The sequence below is a fragment of the Diplotaxodon limnothrissa genome, linkage group LG12 (genome assembly GCF_057381915.1).
Source record: "Diplotaxodon limnothrissa isolate DT_005_m linkage group LG12, D_limnothrissa_male_GT1.1, whole genome shotgun sequence".
Classification (NCBI taxonomy): domain Eukaryota; kingdom Metazoa; phylum Chordata; class Actinopteri; order Cichliformes; family Cichlidae; genus Diplotaxodon; species Diplotaxodon limnothrissa.
The window spans coordinates 1,505,914-1,523,814 of NC_140607.1; the positions used below are offsets into that span (position 1 = coordinate 1,505,914).

Here is a 17,901-nt window from a genome sequence, read left to right on the forward strand (position 1 = left end):
TGGGACCATCAGTTGTGTTGTGCAGAAGTCATGATGGGACACAGCTGACAGCCGTATTTGAAATCCCATCTGGTTTGCATTTAGTTGGACCATCATTTATTTTATTTTTGACAGGACAATGAGTCCAAACACACCTCCAGGCTGTGTAAGAGCTATCTGACCAAGAAGGAGAGTGATGGAGTGCTGACCAGGTGATCTGGCCTCCACAGTCACCTGACCTAAACCCAATGGAGATGGTTTGTGATGAGATGGAGCTCAGAGTGAAGGCCAAAGGCCCAACAAGTGCTCAGCGTCTCTGTGAACTCCTTCAAGACTGTTGGAAACCATTTCAGGTGACGACCTCATGAAGCTCAGAGAGAGAACGCCAAGAGTGAGCAAAGCAGGAATCAAAGCAAAGGGTGGATGTTTAGAAGAATCTAAAATATCAAACATGTTTTGAGATATTTCACACTTTTATGTTTACTACATAATTCCACATGTGTTCATTCATTCAGTTTTGAGGCCTTTGGTGAGAATCTACAATGTAAACAGTCGTGAAAATAAAGAAAACCCATTAAATCAGAAGCTGTGTCCACACTTTGACTGGTAGTGTATAATAAATATTAGCCTGTAGTCGGTATTCATTAGTGACTTGGTCTTATGAAACAGAAACATTAGGTTTTTGCTTTTAATTCAATCTGATATGTTAAATATATGCTAAAATCTGTGTTTAAAATATAAAGTATGTAATAATGTAGTAATACTAATCGTCACATCAAAACATTTGCAACATAGTTTGTTTGATACATCCTGATTGCATTATTTGTAACAACCAGGACAGGAGCGAGGGAGGAGAGTAGAGGAAATTAAGAGTGCAGCAGATTGATGAGACGCCAGGTGAAGGTGAGGAAGAGGTGAGTACCCAAAAGACCAAACACAGGTAACAGTTTAAAATGGCCATTTTGGCAGAATAGAAGCAGATACGTTGAGACCAGAGCTGGTAAAGCTTAAATATGCATGTACCGGTAACTACTTCATCGAGCTTTACGCTGCTGCTTAAAATAAAAAATAGTAACAAAGCTGAAGAACTCTTACTGCACTGATAGTTAATCATAGTATCATTCTGTGACAGGCAGCTACACACATCTTACTTCAGCCTTTAGGTAGCACTCTGTGTGTGAATTTTTAAATATTTATTTAACTGTAAAATTGTCCCGATTCGGCTGTGGTCAGGCAGGAAGAGGACCCAAAATGCAGGACGCGCAACACACAGGAATGAACTCAGAAAAACGCTGCTTTAATAACAGAACTAAACTAGACTGGGAAACCAAAACCTAAAACTCCACACCAGGGATCACACAGCATGAGGGAGGACGCGACACTGACACAGAGAAACACAGGGCTTAAATACACTGGGGCATAACGAGGAGAATAAGACACAGGAGGAGAGCACAGCTGGAAGAAATCAGACACGACGAGACCAAAGGGAAGCAAAACTAGAAACACTGACATGAGACACGGACCTTCAAAGTAAAACAGGAAACACACCGGCTGAACTCTAGACACGTAAACTTAGTAGAGACTGGGGAGACAGAACACAGAGACCTGAAGTGTGGGACAGAGTTAACACCGGGAAGCCAAATAACAAAACCTAAGAATTAGAACTCAGGAAGTACTACAGAACTAAGGAGCTAGAAATACTTAGGGCAGAAACCAAAGCACAAGCAGTCATAATTAGGGCTGAACGATTATGGAAAATAATCTAATTGCGATTTTTTTTGCCCCAATATTGCGATTGCGATGCGATATGCGATTATTTTTTAAGGTCTTTGTCTTCTGTATTATTAAACAAAGACAAGCAATACATCTTATAGTATGGCCAATACTATATTACATTAATTTTAAACTGTTCTTTCCTGGAAGACAGACCTCTGTTATGATGACATGAGGTGATGCATGAATTGATGACTGACATTTTTATTTAACTTCTTCAATCACAACAGTATATTTGAACATACACAATAGTTTATTTTTAGCTTACAAACATCTGAGCATAAAGTGCTGACAAGGAACCCTGGTGTAAACATTAAAATGAAAGTCAGTACAATGTGCAGATTGCAGAAATATACATAAACAAAATCAGTGGCTTTACCACACTCAGTTTTTCAACATCTGTGAACTACTAGACAGTCATTCAATTAAAAAATAATATTAAATAAATAAAACTAATAAATAAAAAATACACACATCTTACTGATCTCTGCAGTCAGTAACATTACACATAAAGTGCAAACATAATAGCAATTGTATAAACACACACACAAACACGCCTTTAAAGTTTAAAGGCGTGAAATTGGACGGTCTAGTTCTGATTAGCGTCACCGCTGTCTCGGTGGAGTTTAATAAACTCGGCCGTCTGCTTCTTGCTATCTAAAATATAACCAGACACTGGCGTAAATTCTCGACTGTCTCATACTTATGTTTAATAAGTTTTCTGTTTGACGTTTAGTCAGCTGTGTGAAAACCAAGGAGGAACCCACCCGGGGGATTAATAAAGTTTTATTTTATCTAATCTAATAACTTTAATCTCAGCCAAACCGATTTACTCACGAACAAACAAAACACTGAAAAAAGCCCAACAATAACATTTTTAGGTTGTCTAAGTGACTTATATATTATGTTTAACCCGAGCAGCGAAACTCCGCGGTGATCTGAAAATGATGTGCCGGGAGTTGTGCCGTTCTCGGCCGCATCAGTAACCCTCGAGCTCCCGGCTAGCTGTCGAGCTGGTGGGTAGCAGACGCCTCTGAAAACGTCGAAGCACTTTTGCAAATATGGGATATCTTGATAAACTGAGCAGATATTTGATGTTTACACAACTACTTTCTCGCCTGAAAATATGTTAAAAGTTTATTTTGTGACCCAGAAAGATTAGTATGAGTAATTTTAAAACTTAGTAGCGGCCGCCATTGCTGGAAACTGGAGTTTGGCTGGGCCGCGCTATGAATTCTGGGATATGGTAGGCCACGAAGGACACACCCGACCCATCCTTCAAATTCGGGGAAAAGGAGGACGCATTTGTCGGCTACATTCGGAGGAGTCTACGAATTTGGACAGCCTTCGGCACGTCGCTGTGACGTAATCGGTCTACAAATGCGGCCTCAGGAGGAAGCAGCCCATGAATTTGGACATGTCCAGAGTATAATCGCAGCCTTTGCGGTTAGAAAATTGCACTTGATCATGTCGCGATATTATCGCAAATGCGATATATCGTTCAGCCCTAGTCATAATCCATGATAAAATAAAACGTAGAAGTACAAAACTCAAAACACTGGCTCACCGACCGGGACCATGACAAAAATATAGTAAAAACTTTTAAAAAGTTGCTTTTTTTGGGAAAAAAAAAAAAAGATTTCAGGGCTGGGCTAAGCCCTGATTTTTTTCACTGTCCTAACAAAGGCCCAGTGTCAGAGAATTACAATCACTGTCTCAGTACAAGAAAGAAAAATAACCATAGCATCAATGTAAAGAATCAGTAAGTTCCAGGGCCATAATAATAATAATAATGGATTGGATTTATATAGCGCTTTTCAAGGCACCCAAAGCGCTTTACAATGCCACTATTCATTCACTCTCACATTCACACACTGGTGGAGGCAGCTACAGTTGTAGCCACAGCTGCCCTGGGGCAGACTGACAGAAGCGAGGCTGCCATATCGCACCATCGGCCCCTCTGGCCAACACCAGTAGGCAAGTAGGGTAAAGTGTCTTGCCCAGGGACACAACGACCAGGACAGAGAGCCCTGGGATCGAACCGGCGACCTTCCGGTTACAGATGCGATTCCCAACCCCCTGAGCCACGGTTGCCCAAAACACATGTAGACTGGTTGGGCAAATTCCCACGCACCCTCAAGTATCCACGAGAGGGTGAAGAGCTGGTCCAGTGTTCTGCGACCAGGACAAAAACCGCATTATTCCTCTTGTATTCAAGGTTCGACTAACGGATGGACTCTCCTTTCCAGCTCCCTGGCATTTCCAGGGAGGCTGAGGAGTGTGATCCTCCTATAGTTGGAACACACCCTCCAGTCCCCCTTATTAAAGATGGAAACCACCCCCCCATCACTGATCAAACAACATTGTAGAGGCGTGTCAACCACACAGCCCTACAACATCCAGAGCCTTCAGGAACTCTGGGTAAACCTCTTCCACCCCAGGGGGCCTACCACCAAGCAGTTCCTTAACTGCCTCAGTGACCTCACCCCCGGGGATAGACGAGCCGTCCCCGGACTTTGCTTTTGTCATGGAAGACAGTGGGATTAAGGAGTATTTTGTTTATTCCTTCCACCGCCTGACAGTGTTCTCAGTCAAAGTCAGCAGTGCTCCACCCGCACTATACACAGTGCAGGTAGAGCACCGCTCTCCCCTCCTGAGTCGTCTGACGGTTTGCCAGAATCTCTTCAAGGCAATCCGAAAGTCTTTTTCCATGGCCTCTCCAAACTCCCCCCGCACCCGAGGTTTTGCTTCACCCACTGCCCGAGCTGCGTTCCACTTGGCCTGTCGGTACCTATCAGCTGCCTCCAAAGTCCCACAGGCTAAAAAGCCCAATAGGACTCCTTCTTCCACCTGGTGGCTCCCTTCACCTCTGGTGTCCACCATGGTCCCCTGTACCCCGGGGTGGAGACAAGCAAACCGTCCCGGTCCCACAGCAGCAGGGAAGCCCACCATCTTGACCAGATGGCCAGCTATTCCTCCTTGTCCGCTGCCCCAGATGGAGAACAGGGAACAGGGGTGTGAGAAGACCTGATACCTCACTCCGCCCACTCATTTGTGATGTTTTTGCATGCTGTTTTAAAGCTTATTTAAAACGGCAGAGGGGCATGGCACCAACAAGCCTCTGTGGGGACAGCTCCCTCCCAAGAACCCTCAGTGTCTAAGTGCGATTTAAAATTGAGAAGTGGGCACTGGCACGAGAGGTGAGGCTGAATAAACAGACCATCCTCTGGACACAGTTCAGTGTACTCACCCACAAGGCCCTATATGCATTTGTCATGACCGTCATGCGAGTGTCTGTGGTGTGGAATAAATTTGAGGCTCAGGCAGCCAGGAGGGGACAGAGGAGGAATACCTCCTACCTGAAGCCAGTTCCCCCGCTGACCCCCAGGCCCATCCACACTGGGGCAGTAGCACCACTGAGCCCCAGAGAGCTCGGGGTGGCCCACCCGACTCCACTACAGGGGAAAAACTACACCCACCCCAACATTCAGTCAATGGACACCCAGGTTCACCCATCCTCCACCTCTGCTAGACCCCCCCACCCACAGAGTGGACTCCCGAAGAGCAGAGACCACCTGCAAAAAATGGTCCCAACCTACCCGTTAGCTAAAGAGGCCCCCACTTCCACTGATTTGCTGAAGTCTGCCAGGGCCAAACCCCCATGCACGGGGGCCTGCATGCACCAACCCACAACCCTGGTGACACCCCAGCTAGGGCTGCTCAATTAATCGAATTTTAATCACGATTACGATCTGGGCTTTCAACGATCATTAAAAATGACTGAGCCGATTATTAGCCCCTCCCTCATTTATCCGCGACACCTTAAAGGCCGGTCCGTGAAAATATTGTCGGGCATAAACCGGTCCGTGGCGCAAAAAAGGTTGGAGACCGCTGATTAAGAGGACCCGAGGGAAGCTCGGAAAGCTAAGCAGAAGTTATTTGGAGAGTGACTGCCGTTGGTTGAAAAGAGAGTTTAAAAAAACAAACTTCAGTGGTGTTGCACACTATTTTATATTATTTTTTAAAGTCATTGTTAACCCTTTAAAGCCGGTCAGAGCAGCACGCTCCGTTTTGCGTAACTATTTTTAAATCCCTGTAGAACCTGAACCGTGTAAGCTAGCGCAATAATTTGTTTTGCATATGAAACCGGAGGAGTTGTACTTACATCTGATGCCATCAGCTTGTCCTCGGTCACGGTTTCGTTCCACATAAAGCTTTGCAAAAACTGCATAAAAAGCGCTTGCAGGAACAAAAACATAATATTCCAGAAACACGCTTTGCCGATCCTATCAGCTGTTCGTAACACTTCCCACAGTGAAATGATGCACATGCTGTTTTCTTTGCAAATTTGCATCATAGGATTGTTTTTTGTTTTTCCTGCAGTATATAAAAATTGCTGTATCTCCAAAATAAAACTATGAAGACACTCAAAATAAATTTCCTGTTGTTGTAAACTATTTTTTGCAACTTTATTGTATTTAAAGTTTTGAGGGATAAGCCTCTTAAATTTCTCCAAGTAGAAATATATGTAAACAAAACAAAAGCGATTTTCAATATTTTTTGTAGTTTATTGCACTTTTTTGCAATTTATGTAATTACTATGGACTTAATGCATACATATTATTAAAATATGGGCTATAACAGTTGTATTGATGTATAGCAACTTGAAATGCTCCCACAAATGGCACTACAGCATGTAAAAAAAAAAATATAAGCTCTGGTGGACTTGGTTCTATAGTAGGTCTTAAAGGGTTAAATAAATATCGTCAAATAATCGTGATCTCAATTTCAGTGAAAATAATCGTGATTATCATTTTTGCCATAATCGAGCAGCCCTAACCCCAGCCATGACCCAGAACCCAAACTCCCAGGCCCAGCCAGAACACCTGGTCCGCAAGCCTGTCCCGGACCCGTTCAGGAGCTTCATCCTTGGTCCTTTGAAGCATTTTTAAGATAATACACAGGTTTATCTTTCAAAGCAATTTAGAAATGGACGATTCCAGAGATCTAAACCAGTTTGGTGATGGTTTACTCGGGATTATTGAGAATAAATAACTGATTCTGAAATTTCTACTTAAGTACATTAATGAAGTATTTGTACTTCTGGTAAATGCCACTATTCTCTTAGTGAGTCTTTATTACATACCGTGCTGCAGGGAAAAGCCTGTTCTCACCTTTGAATATATTTTGAATATCAGACGGCTCTTTTTTGCTTCTCATTTGTAAACTCTCTCCAGCCGACACACAAAAACAACAACACAAAGTAGTCACTACAGAGCAAAGTTTGGCCTATTCAGAGGCTGACTGTCTGGCGGATACTCGATGGCGCAGCTGGTTCTTTTTTACTGCCGTTGTTGAAGTAGACGACAATCAGGTATGTGCAGCTAACTACCATGGAAATAAATGATTAGCTCAGCCCATTCTTCTTTGGTAAATCTCTCAAGCTTCTCTGGCATGGACCTTGCTCTTCAGTTCACCCCATAGATCTTCAGTAGGAGGGCTTTGTGGAGCCCAGACAGTAATGTTCACTTTGGACCTGTAGAGGAAGTTCTTCATCAGGAGTGTCATATGTTTTGGGCTGTTGTCATGTTGGAAGACAAAGCAATGACCTTGACGTAGTTTTGCTGCTGACTTGAGGTTTTCTGTGACATATTTTGATTCCTTCCATCTTGATGAGATTCCCAGTTTGTCAGTCTGTTCCTGTTTAAGGTTCTTGTGATTTTCTTCTTTGAGACTACAATTCCCAACTTGGCGAAGTCATTCACTACTGTCTGCTGGGGTCTTTAAACCCATCTCTCAGTAGTTTGTTCAGTACTTTCAGCTCTCTTTGAATTTCTTGATGATCCTTCTCGCTCCAGTTTTTGGCACTTGGAAAAGTTGTGATGACTTCGTATATCCATTTCCCACTTTGTGAAAATCAGCAATCAGTCTGTGTGTGTCAGGGAGCTGACGATATTTACCCACTGAGGGAGTTTTTTTTTGTTTTAAATAATTCAGATATTATTTACAAATAGAAATAGAGTAGAACAGAAATATCCTTTGTTGTTCCTCATTGGGGAGATTCATGTGTTCCAGCAGCAAAGACAGACCGATGGAGCATGCAGGGTCACACGAAAGTCCAGAATATAACACACAAAAAAGAAATAAGAGACTGTGCAGTGCAAATTTACAACATAAGAAAATAAATGAATAAATATGTAATTTATGATTAATTTAAAAATAATTTGTGTGTTATACAGAAAAAGAATAAAATTAGAATGTGAAAGTGTTGGAAAAAAACACTTTGACAAAAACTTTCATTGTGGTTTAATACAACCCCCCATCATGCAAGCTGGGACTAACATAAATACCATTGTATTCACTGTAGTTGTAGATACTGAAATCAAACATCTACAATATAGCTAACAATATATAATTGCTATAATACAGGAAGGCAATCATTAAATTATGGTCTACCAATGTGACAAATCTGTTATTAAAGTTAAAGTCTTGAGTAGCAGTAAAGCTGCTGTTGATTATTGTGATTCAATTCAGTTGTGATTCAGGATAAAGACACGCTGTGGAAGAGAGACGGAGATTAATAACAGATATGATTCAGTGCAGAGAGGTCTGTTAACACATAGTGACTGAAGAAGAAAAACTCAATGCATCATGGGAATCCCCGGCAGCCTACGTCTATTGCAGCATAACTAAGGGAGGATTCAGGGTCACCTGGTCCAGCCCTAACTATATGCTTTAGCAAAAAGGAAAGTTTGAAGCCTAATCTTGAAAGTAGAGATAGTGTCTGTCTCCTGAATCCAAACTGGAAGCTGGTTCCACAGAAGAGGGGCCTGAAAACTGAAGGCTCTGCCTCCCATTCTACTTTTAAATACTCTAGGAACAACAAGTAGGCCTGCAGAGCGAGAGCGAAGTGCTCTAATAGGGTGATATGGTACTACAAGGTCATTAAGATAAGATGGGGCCTGATTATTTAAGACCTTGTATGTGAGGAGCAGGATTTTGAATTCTGGATTTAACAGGAAGCCAAAACAGGAGAAATCTGCTCTCTCTTTCTAGTCCCTGTCAGGACTCTTGCTGCAGCATTTTGGATTAGCTGAAGGCTTTTCAGGGAGTTTTTAGGACTTCCTGATAATAATGAATTACAGTCGTCCAGCCTGGAAGTAATAAATGCATGAACTAGTTTTTCAGCGTCACTCTGAGACAGGATATTTCTAACTTTAGAGATGTTGCACAAATGGAAGAAAGCAGTCTTACATATTTGTTTAATATGTGCATTGAAGGACATGTCCTGGTCAAACATGACTCCAAGGTTCCTCACAGCGTTACTGGAGGCCAAGGTAATGCCATCCAGAGTAAGAATCTGGCCGTGTTTGAGCTTTGGACCAAATGGATTCTGGGATATTGCATTTCGTCATTTCGAGCTGATTGGAGACCAAAACAGCCAATCAGATTTTTTTGCATCCAAGTCTGTGATTGGCTGGTTTTGTGGCACAAATATAACGGTGTAGAGAAAGAGTCGAAAGGCAGAAATGTTGAGAGCGCGAGCGACACATTGTGAAATGCAAAAACTGAGCGAGAGGGGCTGGTGTGTGTGTGTGTGTGTGTGTGTGTGTGTGTGTGTGTGTGTGTGTGTGTGTGTGTGTGTGTGTGTGTGTGTGTGTGTGTGTGTGTGGATAACAGCAAACACTGAAATACATGTTTTACACGCAGGAATGAATTTTGTTCACTCAAATTTAGCTTTTCTTCGCTCAAAATAAATTTCTCCTCAAAATACAACACTTGCACCTGCAAACTTTTTTTACGTGCGTTCAGAATAGTGGCACAAAAATAACGCCATAGATCAGTTGCTATCATCTAACCCCATCTCTAGCATATTCGTCTGTCACACCAACCCCTGCGTGTCTTCTTTCACTGTATGTATAAAGCTTCCCTGTGGTCTTTCCGTCCCTGGCAGCTCCATCTTTAAATCTAATGGTATCTTAGACATTTAGAGCTTGTGTTTGAATGTCTGGATCAGCACTTGAGGGAGTTTCTTTCTCTCTTTCACAGGAGCTTTTTAGTTGCTTCTGCTAATTTAGTTCATGTTCACACTTGCATTCATCCTGAATAACTCTGTGCCCCTTTCATCTTCATCTTTAAACTTTAGTTTTCCCCACTGTGAGAAATCTGGGCGTCACCTTTTATCAGGCTTCAGTTTGGAAAAACATGTTGGTTTTCTTTTACAAACGTAAATACACTGTGTCTCAAAGTGAAATCAAAGTGGTTATACATACCTTTATTTCATTACATCTTGATTATTGTAGTTCATTTGCCTGAGCAGGTCCTCTCTGGATCACTTACCAGTGTTTCAGTACTCTGCTGTCAGGCTTATCACTGGGTCCCCTTAAAGTGGACAGATTATGTCTTCCTGCCTCCTCATAAAGTTTGGGGCTCAGTTTAAAAGTGTGCTGATCATATTGAGACCCCTCCATGATCAGATGCCTCCATGATCAGTGAGCTGCTACATCCGTATGTGCCAGGTAGATCTCTGAGGTCTGCTGATCATTGCTGGCTGTACCACGATCCAGAAGACAGAATGAGACTGCCCTTTGGAGGCTGTGGCCCCCAACTTCTTCTGTTGGACCAAAGATCTGTGGACACTACTGTTACCATTTAAAAAGAAACTTATGACCTACCTGTGCAGACTCTGCTTGTAACTCAGGAATAATGGTAAACATGAACCTGTAGAATATAGTTGGGTTAACAGACATGGGGGCTAAGATTAACAGGAGTGTTGTGGGTGTTTTTTCAAACCTGATCTAAATAGTAAACACAACTTAGATGTTTGTTAAGGTGTTACTGTTTGGTTTCTAGGTGGCTCCTGTGTTTGCCCAGGTAGATCAGATAATTTTACACTGTAAAAAGCAGCAGCTCGTCTGGCTCATCATGCTCTGTACTTACCTGCACGGACTGAAGCTGTTCATATTAGAATGCAGCCCAAACTGAAGCTCCAGAGGCACCGAGAGACAGAGCGCAGTAACTCAGCAAAGATTTCCCAGCACTTCATTGATTATGAGCGGGCAGCTGCATCGGGCAAGTATATCACCACAAAGGGCTAATATAGACTAACTTTGCAGTTTTATGTGTTTTTAATAGTCCAGCTGGCGATGTAGAGCAATCTTAAAATGTGCACAGAAACTTAAATCAGACCATCATCTAGTTTAGAAACGTGGCTGGTGTATTGACAGATATGTGCTTCTGTTTGCTGACGTACTGCTCTTTCATGTTCTATAGCAGCAATGAAAGGCACTGTTGAAAACCACAAATGTCTTTCTTATCAATAAACCGTGTGACGTGGAACAGTCGGAGGATCCAGGGTCCATGTTCACTGATAATGGACAACCTGGTCATTATTAGCCATGGACACCATAATGATGAATGTTAATCTGTCCCCTGTGTGTCGCCAACAGAGACCAGCAATAATGCCACAGCCCAGAATGATGCTGGTGGTGACAGGAGATGATTTTGGCTACTGTCCCAGGAGGAACCAGGGGATTGTGGATTGCTTCCAGGCTGGAGGCATCTCCAATGTCTCGTTGCTGGTTAATGGCTCGGCTGCAAAACAGGCGGCAGATCTGGCTAAAAGGTAGCGTAGCCTTACACTGTATATGTAAAATCTAACACACTGCAAAAATACCATTTACAGTACATAATGTAATGTCTAGGAGACCAGAAATCTTTCACTTTTTCCTGCTAGTCCTGGCAGTTTCTGAAGACTTGCTTTGTTTTCCACGTCTTTTCGTTTTGTAACTCTGGTATTATTTTTTTTCTTTCATTTTCCTTTGCACTACACACTGCACCGGCTCTCTCTCATATATCTCTTTAAGCTCTGCTGCCAGAAAGACACATAAAGAAATTCTTTACCACCTATTTTAACTTTTTGGGCTTTTTTTTGTCTTTTCTCTTTAGCTTTTCTCATGCTTTTTATATATTTATTTATATTTTTACTGCTTTATTTAAGTGTTTTGTTTTGCCACTTTTATATTATTAGTGCTTCGGCTACATGTAAGCTATTTTGTTATGGATTGTGTTTAATGTTTCGGGTGCTGTAACACAATATTTTCCCAGTTTCAGGGATAAATAAAGTAGAGTTAGAGCCATACTTTTTTTCCTTCCTCTTTACATGACCACAGTGAATTTCAAAGCAAACAGTGAAGTAAGACTTTCAGCTTTAGAGACGTTATCGACCATCTCTTCCTTCTGTAATTATTGGAAACGTAAGATCTTTGCCCAATAAGATGGATGAGCTCACGTCGCTAACCTGGTCACAGAGGGAGTACCGGCAATGTAGCATCATGATGCTAACGGAGTCGTGGCTAACATCGCTAACTCCGGACACAAGCGTGACACTACCGGGATTCCAGCTGCTGCGAGCGGACAGGACCAGAGACAGCGGTAAGAGGAAAGGAGGGGGACTGGCAGTTTTTGTGAACGACAGATGGTGTAACCCTGGGCACATCACTGTAAAAGAGCAACTCTGCAGCAGAGACATTGAGCTGTTAGCCGTTAGCATGCGTCCGTACTACCTGCCCCGGGAGTTCTCGCATGTTATCGCGATAACAGCGTATGTCCCCCCCTCGGCCAACGCGGATGCAGCCTGTGACTCTCTCCACTCTGTGGTCAGCAGACTGCAAACACAATCACCGAGAGCCCTTCTCATAATATCAGGGGACTTCAATCATGCCTCACTGGACTCCACACTGCCCACCTTCACCCAGTATGTGACCTGCCCAACCAGAGTCAATAAAACACTGGACTTACTGTATGCCAATGCAGAAGAGGCATACAGTTCATCACCTCTCCCTCCACTGGGCAAATCTGATCACAACCTGGTGCACCTTGTCCCTGTGTATGAGCCCTTAGTGCGCAGGGAGCCACCCGCACAGTACAGAGATGGTCAGAGGAGAGCGAGGAGGCTCTTAAGGATTGTTTTGAGTCGACTGTGTGGGAGGTGATTTGTGATGACCACGGTGAGGACATCGACAGCCTTACTACATGCATTACTGACTATATAAACTTCTGTGTGGATAACACTGTACCTACCAGGACTGTACGGTGTTTCTCCAACAACAAACCTTGGATTACCCCAGAAATTAAAACCGTCCTCAAGCAGAAGAGGAGGGCCTTCAAATCCAAAGACAAAGAGGAGTTGAAAAGGGTGCAGAGAGAGCTGAGGGGACTGATAAGGAATGGGAAGGAGAGCTACAGGCAGAAGATGGAGAACCAGCTTCAACAAAACAACGTTGGTGAAGTCTGGAGAGGCCTCAGAACCATCTCGGGCCACAAACAGCAGAACTCTCTGCCTGGGAGGGATGTGAGGTGGGCAAATGAACTGAATCATTTCTTCAACAGATTTGACTCAGCCATGAGGCAGTCTGCAACATCGGCTGCAGACTCACCCACCCCCACTGCTGCTGCTCCACTTCTGACACTTCACACGTCCTCTACTCACCCTGCTCACTCCCCCCCACCCCCAACAACAGCATCCAATACACACTCAACACAAGGCTCCAGCCTGTCTCTCTCAACCACCCAGGTTAGGAGGGAACTGAGGAGGATTAATGGCAAGAAGGCAGCGGGTCCAGATGGCATCAGCTCGAGGGTCGTCAGGTCCTGCGCGGACCAACTGTGTGGGGTGATGGAGCACCTCTTCAACCTGAGCCTGAGGTTGGGAAGAGTCCCACAGCTCTGGAAAACCTCCTGTGTTGTACCAGTGCCAAAGACTTCACGCCCCAAGGACCTCAACAGCTACAGGCCGGTGGCTCTGACATCCCACCTGATGAAGACCCTGGAGCGGTTGGTCCTGGCTCAGCTTCGGCGCCTAATAAGCTCATCACTGGACCCACTTCAGTTTGCCTACCAGCCTGGCATTGGAGCGGATGATGCCGTCATTCACCTCCTACATCGTTCCCTCGCTCACCTGGAGACCGCTGGAAGCACTGTGAGAATCATGTTCTTTGATTTCTCCAGTGCCTTCAACACCATTCTTCCCTCGGTTCTAAAGGACAAGCTGGAGAACTCTGGAGTGGACCATCACCTCACTACCTGGATCCTGGACTACCTCACCGACCGACCACAGTATGTGAGGACTCAGGGCTGTGTGTCGGACAGGGTCGTCTGCAGTACGGGGGCCCCACAGGGAACGGTTCTGGCTCCGTTCCTCTTCACCATCTACACTGCAGACTTCTCCCACAATTCCACCCAGTGCTTCCTGCAGAAGTTCTCTGATGACTCTGCAATAGTCGGCCTCATCACTGATGGGGACGACAAGGAGTACAGAGGTCTGACCCAAGACTTTGTGGACTGGTGCCAGCTGAACTACCTCCAGATCAACGCCAGTGAAACCAAGGAGCTGGTGGTAGACTTCCGCAGGCACAAGCATTCTCCACTGCAACCACTGAACATCCAAGGTATGGACATTGAGGCTGTGGACAGCTACAGGTACCTTGGTGTTCATCTGAACAATAGACTGGACTGGGCTCATAACTCAGACGCCCTCTACAGGAAAGGGCAGAGCAGGCTGTACCTGCTGCGGAGACTCAGGTCGTTTGGAGTGGAGGGCCCACTCCTGAAGACCTTCTATGACTCTGTTGTGGCTTCTGCTTTCTTTTATGGCGTGGTCTGCTGGGGCGGCAGCATCTCTGCTGGGGACAGGAAGAGACTGAACAGGGTGATCCGAAGGGCCAGCTCTGTTCTAGGATGCCCTCTGGACCCAGTGGAGGTGGTGAGTGACAGGAGAACGGCGGCTAAGCTGTCATCCCTGATGGACAACATCTCCCACCCCATGCAGCAGACTGTGACAGCACTGAGCAGCTCCTTCAGTGGGAGACTGCGGCACCCACGGTGTGGGACGGAGAGATTTCGCAGGTCTTTCCTCCCCACTGCTGTCAGACTCCATAATAAAGACTTTAACTGATCAAGCACACACATCCATACATATGCAATAATACTAAGTGCAATAATCCTTTCTGTCATCGTTGTATTTTTACTCAGTTGTATATAGTATTTGTATTTGTATTCTATTTTTATCTTATTGTATATTTATTTTATTGTATTCTACTGTATATAGTATTTTATTTTATTCTATTCTGTACAGTTGTGTACTGTATTTATTCTTATTGTATTCTAATTTTTGCCTCATAACTTTTGCACTGTCCACTTCCTGCTGTGACAAAACAAATTTCCCACGTGTGGGACTAATAAAGGTTATCTTATCTTTAATTCAAGAGGTTTAAAAAGTTGTGCCGTCAGCATTAATCTTGTTAAAATGACGTTAACGCCATAACCGTTAACAAGCTAAGCACGCTAACGTGTTAGCGCCATGCAGCCCCTGCACGGGGCGATCCGTGTTAACTCGCTAACGGAGATTTGCCCCGTTAATGCGGTTATGGCGTTAACGTCATTTTAACGAGATTAACGCTGATCTTAGATGTTGTTCCCGGGATCTGCTGGAGCCACTCGCCTAGCTTGGGAGTCACCGCACCTAGTGCTCCGATTACCACGGGGACCACCGTTACCTTCACCCTCCACATCCTCTCGAGCTCTTCTCTGAGCCCTTGGTATTTCTCCAGCTTCTCGTGTTCCTTCTTCCTGATATTGCTGTCATTGGGAACCGCTACATCGATCACTACGGCCGTCTTCTTCTGTTTGTCTACCACCACTATGTCCGGTTGGTTAGCCACCACCATTTTGTCCGTCTGTATCTGGAAGTCCCACAGGATCTTAGCTCGGTCATTCTCCACCACCCTTGGGGGCGTCTCCCATTTTGACCTCGGGACCTCCAGGCCGTACTCCCACAGATGTTCCTGTACACTATGCCGGCCACTTGGTTATGGCGTTCCATGTATGTCCTGCCTGCTAGCATCTTGCACCCTGCTGTTATGTGCTGGATTGTCTCTGGGGCATCTTTACACAGCCTGCACCTGGGGTCTTGCCTGGTGTGATAGACCCCAGCCTATATGGATCTTGTACTGAGAGCTTGTTCTTGTGCTGCCATGATTAGTGCCTCTGTGCTGTCTTTCAGTCCAGCTTTGTCCAGCCACTGGTAGGAGTTCTGGATGTCATCCTGGGCCTGTCCTTCCATAATGGTTCTTCTTCTTGCTTGATGTCAGTGGCTTCTATCTCCTCCTTTGGCCAGCTTATCATCCCAGCGGGGTACCTGATTAGCGGCAGGATATAGGTGTTGATAGCCCGGATCTTGTTCTTACCGTTCAGCTGACTCCTCTGGCCTTGCCTGACTTTTCCAGGTGTTTGGCGGTTGCAAGTTTCTTAGCGGCCTGTTTGTGGTTCCCATTTCCCTTTGGCATTCATAGGAACTTGTAGCTGTTCTCCGGGTCTGCAATGTTGCCTTCTGGTAGTTTGATCCCCTCAGTTCTGAACCTTTCCTCTGTGTGTTATCATCCGACTACACTTCTACAGTTCGAATGATATTCCAATAAGACAATATAGAAAGAAAATAAGATAATAAGAAAAATAAGATAACTTTAGGATGAGCCAAATTTAGAATCTGGTATAGTCTTTAAAAGAAGGAAGCACCTCGGTCAGGTCATCTTCTAATTAGAAGGTTGGTGGTTTGATCTCCGGCTGCTCTAGTGTCCATGTCAAATATCCCAAAGCAAGATACTAACCCCAAGTTGCTCTCTGACGAATCCATTGCTGCATGTGTGTGTGAATGTTGGTTAGTAAATGGACTGGTTCTGATATAGCACTTTTCTACTCTGAGCAGTCAGAGCACTTTACTTAGTAAGCACTTACATAAAAAATAGAAGTGCTTGTCTGAGTGGGTGGATGAGGCAAGTTGTGTAAAGTCCTTTGAGTACAGTAGAAAAGCAAAGAACTAAATAACTAAAGGGAATGATTGCAGAATCCTTATCTTGGTTAATAAACAACTCTTTTTCAGTACCTACTCAAGTTAAAGTGGTGGGGTGTGGCTCGTGGCTCAGCTACAGGCGAGGGGTGTGGTTGACCAGAACAGCTGATCTCCATGATGGAGATCAGCTGCCTGCAGCTTGGCGTATGGAAAGGGCCTTGCATAATATGCAAACCAAAAGCTACAACCTGGTCCCAGGAAAGGGGAGGCTTGGCTGGCAGAGCTCATAGTGATGGAGTGGCCTCAGGCGGGCACAGCGGAGTTGGTCTGTTGCCACCGACTGATCAGCCTCGACATTACAGTGACACTGATGTTGGACCACCCGTTGTAATGGCCAAGATTCGGTGGAGCGGACACAACTGATGGAACAAGTAAGCGGCTCTGGGACCCAACACCCTTCTCCCTCTATTTCTGCTCAGGTCCCAGAGGCCACAGACACTACACCTCAATAGCCGATGGCTGTTGAGGACAGGGACACTTCCACAGACAGTGACCGTGCATGGATGTGGGACAGGTGTTTGGTATCTCCAGCCCTGTAACACTTCTCATTGGTCTGCGTGAGACATGCAGCGTACCAGTAAGGTGCCAAGGGGGTATGCATGGCATGCAATGGTGGACTCAGGCTGCACGTAGATCCTGGTTCACCACACCCTGGTTCAGCTGGGGGCATTAGTTGTGTGGATGAGGATATTGATTGACAATGACAGTTGATCTCACATGTAACAGTGGAGCTGCACCGTGATCAGGTCATCGCACAAGAGCAAAGTAAAAGGCCACTGGGAACTATGGGAATAGTGTTCTTTAGGTGAACCTCAGCAATTCTGAGGTTGAGTTGATTTTAGTTTCTGACCACAGCAGTTTCTTCTCTGAATCATTTAGATGTTCAGTGGCAAACTTCAGACAAGCCTATAAATGTGTCTTCCTGAGCAGGGGGACAAACAATTATAATGTAGTACGTTACCCGTGGTGTTGTTGGTGACTGTGGTCCGAACTGCCGTCAGATCATTAACCAGCTCCTGCTACATGTTTTTGGACTGATCCACCACCTTTTTCATGACTATCATCACTCTGTGAGGTACGATCCTGCATGGTGCTCCAGACCAAGGGCGATTGGTGGGACAGTCTGGGGGATGATTACAGCTTGTTTTGCAGCCATAGGACCCGGGTATCTCACTGCTAGTTGACCATGAACTCCTCTGTGTACCACAGTATTATAAAGCTTACTGTGAGGCCATCCTTCT

At 44.7% G+C, this 17,901-nt stretch overlaps 1 protein-coding gene across 2 annotated transcripts in view; it reads left to right on the forward strand.

The window, feature by feature from the left end:
- ydjc (YdjC chitooligosaccharide deacetylase homolog) overlaps nt 1-17,901 on the forward strand; it is a 33,235-nt gene that overhangs the window by 5,875 nt on the left and 9,459 nt on the right. The window contains exons 1-2 of one of the 2 annotated variants that reach the window (XM_085367019.1): nt 691-893; nt 11,202-11,377. In XM_085367019.1, the coding sequence (XP_085223145.1) occupies nt 11,214-11,377 (164 nt within the window). In that variant the 5' untranslated portion in view covers nt 691-893; nt 11,202-11,213. Of the gene's footprint in view, nt 1-690; nt 894-11,201; nt 11,378-17,901 lie in introns of those variants that run through there. The other variant, XM_085367018.1, reaches the window with a different exon arrangement.